Genomic DNA, 3,218 nt, shown 5'->3' with positions numbered 1-3,218 from the left:
ATAGAATAGTAGAATAGAAAAAGAATAGAGCAAGCTAGTGTTAGAGGTCTTTTTTGCTTTTGTTAATTGTATAATAAATAACAGATCGAAAATAGATTGAATACAAAAATATTAGAGAAGCTAGTGTTAGTTTCTTTTTTTTTTCTTTTTTTTAAGAAAACAAGCAGTTAGTAAATGAATAGAGTGCAAGTCTAAATGGGGCGTTTTTTTAAGAATAGAATTAGAATAGAGAGTGCTAGAGTTAGAGGGTCAAATAAAGATGGAAGAGATGTTTTTAGCCGATTCTTGAAGATGGCTAAGGACTCAGCTGCTCGGATTGAGTTGGGCAGGTCATTCCACCAGGATGGAACTGTTACAAATGAGGCTCCCGCACTACGTCTCTCGCACCACCAGAGGGAGCCTTCACCTGAGTATTAACCACCTCATTCGGACTCAGTTTCCCATCAGCCTTCATACCTGGGACTGATCACTCTGCACCTGTCTTCAATTATCTCACACACACACCTTTTAAGGCACTATTATCTGCTCTTCAGTGCGAAGTCTTGAAGTGGCTGAAAGACCTGCCAAGAGAGCATTGCAATCGTCCAGCCTGGACAGAACAAGAGCTTGAACAAGGAGTTGTGAAGCATGTTCCGAAAGAAAGGACCTGATCTTCCTAATGTTGAATGAAGCAAATCAGCAGGAACGGAAAGTTTTAGCAATGTGGTCTGAGAAAGTCAGCCGATCATCATCGTTTTAAGAGTGTGGAACAGATGGATGTACCATATAAATTAAAAAAAATATATATATCTATATATATATTTTTTTTTTTTTCAGTTTGAGTCTGAGTCTGGTTCTTTGTGTTCAGATTCTAGGGAAATAACTTTTTTTTTTGCACAAAATGATTTAAAACATATTACATATTTTCCATATAGTCTATCAATTTATATGTGATTACACAGAAAAAAATGCTTTTTAAAGTGTACCCTACCCGACACACCAAATACCCCTGTACTATTTATGTGTGTGTTCGCATACTCACTTTTGGCTGCTTTTAAGGTCATCTTCACTCATGCCTTTGCCCTCTGATTGCTGAACTGCCCATACTGCTCTCCTGAGGAAACACAACATCACATCATATCATATCCTATAGAAACTACACGTTCACCATCTCTCTCCTCCCACCTCATGTCTGTACGTGACAAAACAAACACCACAGAAAGCACACAGGAGGTTACAATTAAAACAGACCTCGCAAGTGTTTCGCCTGTCTGCTGAGTATGTTTCACTTCCTCTCTTTTTATATGTGAAGTAGACATGTGGGGGCATGGGAGGCGTTTTAGGAGGGCGTGGACCAGTCTTAACTTTTATAAAGAATATCTCTTTGGGTTTGAGACTTTAGTCTTTGCAAATTTAGGGATCTTATCTATGCACAAACAGCTTGTAACACTCCAAAGAGAAAGGCAAACTTGAAATTGCATCATATGACCCCTTTAATTCAAGTTTATCTCATGTGATGCAGGACAACAATACACCCAGGGGAGTAAATTTCGTCTAACAGTTGGGGGGGGGACAATAAATATAAAATTTCTCAAGAGCAATTTTTGAAGGGGACACAAATAATACAGCTAAAATTGTACTTGTAAAGATATGTATACACAGAGGAAAGCCTTACTACTATTAGTGCAGTCAGCACTCGTGTCCGTTGTAGACATTACTATCTGTCACAGTGTTGCCAAGTCTGCGGTTTTCCCGTGGAATTGGGCTACTTTATCACTGTTGCCACGGGTTATTTTTCATGTCTGCAGGTTGAAGCGACCCCAATAACGTGATATTTAGCCCCTGGGATGCAAATTTTACCAGAGGACCCCCTCGAAACTATTATTGCTAACATAGCGGACTTATAAAAAATACATTGGCATCATCTGTGTTAAAGAGAAAATAATCACTTCATCCGATGTGAATAAATTTGCCTTGACAGCCTTACTTACTGGAGTTCCACAACTACTGGCTTTGTTCTCTCTCACCAGGACTTGTGTGTGTGTAGGTGATGTAAAAGAGGAAAGCAGGCATTTGGACCAAAGCACTGTGATGCAAGGGAGGGGGAGACTCTAAATGTTTCTAAACTTAAAACACATTTTTGTCCCATTTGCGTTGCTTTACTACTTACACGATTATTTAAAGTATAAAGCATTGTTATTTACAATACACAGCTGGTTTTCAATCATATTTTTAGGGGGGCAACCCTCAGATAGGGGGGGGCCTGTCCCACCCGAACAGGACTTTGCAAGGGTGCAGTCAGGATCACATCAGCAAACACAACACGCTACCTGTAAAATTGCCTTCAAGGCCATTTGCAGTTAGCAACCAGTGTGGACACATCCTGGCCAGGATTTCTATATTGGAGTGTCTATTTACACTAAGTTCAAATAACCCTGCTTTGTTGGCAGAGGATATTTACACTAACTCTGCCTACCAATATAGTTATTATATCCAATCACATGGAAGCCACTCAATGCATTTAGGCATTTAGACGTAGTCAAAACAATCGGCTTCAGTTCAAACCGAGCATCAGAATGGGGAAGAAAGGTGATTTAACTGACTTTGAATGTGGCATGGATGTGGTCAGCTATTTCAGGAACCGCTAATCTACTGGGATTTTCATGCACAACCATATCTAGGGTTTATAGAGAATGGCCCGAGAAAACATCCAATGAATGGCATTTCTGTGGGCAAAAATGACCATTGAAACTTGAAGCAGATGGGCTACAGCAGCAGAAGATCACAACGAATGTCAGCTAAGAAAAGGAAACTCGAGCTATAATTCACACGGCTCACCAAAACTAGACAATCTACCTACATTTCTGCAAAACTCAAAAAAACGTACCTACATGTACAAATCGCTGCAGTTTCCAGTTGAAATGAACATTAGAGGCAGTAAAACAAGTGGCCCTATTATGCCATTTTTAAGCTTCCTAATATTGTATTGAGAGTCTCTTACAACAGGTTTGCACGCATGCAAGGACAAAAAAACTGAGATGCATGTGCATGTAAGTATATTTACTGATAGAAATTCCCAGTCATAAAGGTTTTATTTTTTTCTGTCTTTTCAGTCAGCTCTAAATAAATAGCATCTGAATTTGTGATGATCATCAAGTTTCAAGTAAAGGAGAGGAATGGGACAGAAAAAGAAAACAAATAATCTCTCTCTCTCTCTCTCTCTCTCTCTCTCTCTCTCT

At 39.3% G+C, this 3,218-nt stretch overlaps 1 protein-coding gene across 1 annotated transcript in view; it reads right to left on the bottom strand.

Annotated features, from left to right (window-relative positions):
* LOC107558567 (CMP-N-acetylneuraminate-beta-galactosamide-alpha-2,3-sialyltransferase 4) overlaps nt 1-1,195 on the bottom strand; it is a 31,812-nt gene extending 30,617 nt beyond the window's left edge. Inside the window, exon 1 of the mRNA XM_016242225.1 lies at nt 1,022-1,195. Coding sequence (XP_016097711.1) covers nt 1,022-1,043 — 22 coding nt within the window. The 5' untranslated portion in view covers nt 1,044-1,195. The remainder of the gene's footprint in view (nt 1-1,021) is intronic.
* Between the last annotated feature and the right edge of the window lie 2,023 nt (nt 1,196-3,218).

Source organism: Sinocyclocheilus grahami, unplaced genomic scaffold, assembly GCF_001515645.1.
Source record: "Sinocyclocheilus grahami isolate Dianchi unplaced genomic scaffold, SAMN03320097.WGS_v1.1 scaffold649.1, whole genome shotgun sequence".
Lineage (NCBI taxonomy): Eukaryota > Metazoa > Chordata > Actinopteri > Cypriniformes > Cyprinidae > Sinocyclocheilus > Sinocyclocheilus grahami.
This window is presented reverse-complemented; position numbering and strand designations above follow the sequence as displayed.